Source organism: Aptenodytes forsteri, unplaced genomic scaffold (genome assembly GCF_000699145.1).
Source record: "Aptenodytes forsteri isolate BGI_AS27 unplaced genomic scaffold, ASM69914v1 Scaffold261, whole genome shotgun sequence".
Classification (NCBI taxonomy): domain Eukaryota; kingdom Metazoa; phylum Chordata; class Aves; order Sphenisciformes; family Spheniscidae; genus Aptenodytes; species Aptenodytes forsteri.
In genome coordinates, this window is record NW_008795583.1 from 18,024 (window position 1) to 19,517 (window position 1,494).

The following is a 1,494-nucleotide window of genomic DNA, read 5'->3' on the forward strand; positions in this document are numbered from 1 at the left end:
GCGTGTGGCGTGGGGGCTGAGGTATAGGAGATCTGCTTGGATAAGGGCAGGCTGTTCGGGTGCAGGGGGACTGCTTGGATACGTAGGAACTGTTTGTGTAAGGGGGGCTGCCTTCATATGGGGGGCTGTTTGGGTACGGGGGGACTGCTCAGGTATGGGGAGGACAGTTTAGGTACAGGGGGTCTGCCTCACCTCTGTCCCTGGGAAGGCGATGGGACAACTAATCCTGGGAACCATTTCTAAGCACATGAAGGACAAGTCATCAGGAGAAGTCAGCATGGCTTCACCAAGGGGAGGTTGTGCCTGGCCAACCTGATCACCTTCTGCGATGAGATGATGGGCCTGGTAGACGAGGGGAGCGCAGTGGAAGTGTGGGCTGGATGAGCAGACAGTGAGGTGCATTGAAAACTGGCTGCATGACCAGGCCCAGAGGGTGGTGATCAGTGGCACAAAGTCTAGTTGGAGGCCAGTAACGATTGGTGTACCCCAGGGGTCAATACTGGGTCCAGTCCCTTTTAACGTCTTCATTGATGATCTGGAGGATGGGGCAGAGTGTACCCTCAGCAAGTTTGTAGGTGACACCAAGCTGGGAGGAGCAGCTGTACACCAGAGGGTCGTGCTGCTCTGTAGTGCAGAGAAATCTGGACAGGCTGAAGAAATGGGCTGACAGGAACCTCGTGAAGTTCAGCAAGGGGAAGTGCAAAGTCCTGCCCCTGGGGAGGAACAACCCAATAGCACCAGTACATGCTGAGGGCCACCCAGTTGGAAAGCAGCTCAGCAGAAAAGGCCCCGGGGGGTCCTGGTGGACACCAAGTTGACTGTGAATCAGCAGCGTGCCCTTGCTGCAAAGGTGACGAATGGCGGCCTGGGCTGCATTAGGAGTGTTGCCAGCAGGTGGAGGGAAGGGATCTTTCCCCTCTGCTCAGCACTGGTGAGGCCACCCCTGGAGTGCTGGGTCCAGTGCTGGGCTCCCCAGTACAAGAGAGACGTGGACAGACTGGAGAGAGTCCAGCGAGAGGCCGCTAAGATGCTGAAGGGCCTGGAGCATCCCTCCTATGAGGAAAGGCTGAGGGAGCTGGGGCTGCTCAGCCTGGAGCAGAGAAGGCTCAGGGGGATTGAATCCATGTGCAGAAATACCTGCAGGGAGGGTGCCAAGAGGACAGAGCCAGGCTCTTCCCGTGGTGCCCAGTGCCAGGACCAGAGGCCATGGGCACAAACTGGACCCCAGGAGGGTCCCTCTAAGCAGCGGGGGACAGTCCTCAGTGTGAGGGTGACACGGGCACAGGCTGCCCAGGGAGGTGGTGGGATCTCCGTCCCTGGAGACTCTGGTCGTGGTCCTGGGCAGCAGCTCCGGGTGGCCCGGCCGGAGCGGGGGGTTGCACCGGGGGAACCCCAGCGGGGCCCGGCCTCCGCCGGTCTGGGGGTGTTGGGCACGAGGCCGCGGGAGCAGCGCCGGGGAGGGGGCCCGGTAACCTTGCCGGAGCCGGAGGGGGC

General features: G+C 60.8%; 1 protein-coding gene across 1 annotated transcript in view; it reads right to left on the reverse strand.

Annotated features, from left to right (window-relative positions):
- Positions 1-279, reverse strand: part of SLC30A3 (solute carrier family 30 member 3) — a 4,935-nt gene extending 4,656 nt beyond the window's left edge. The window contains exon 1 of the mRNA XM_009282310.1: positions 177-279. Within this exon, the coding sequence (XP_009280585.1) occupies positions 177-279 (103 nt within the window). The remainder of the gene's footprint in view (positions 1-176) is intronic.
- Positions 280-1,494: the final 1,215 nt, after the last annotated feature.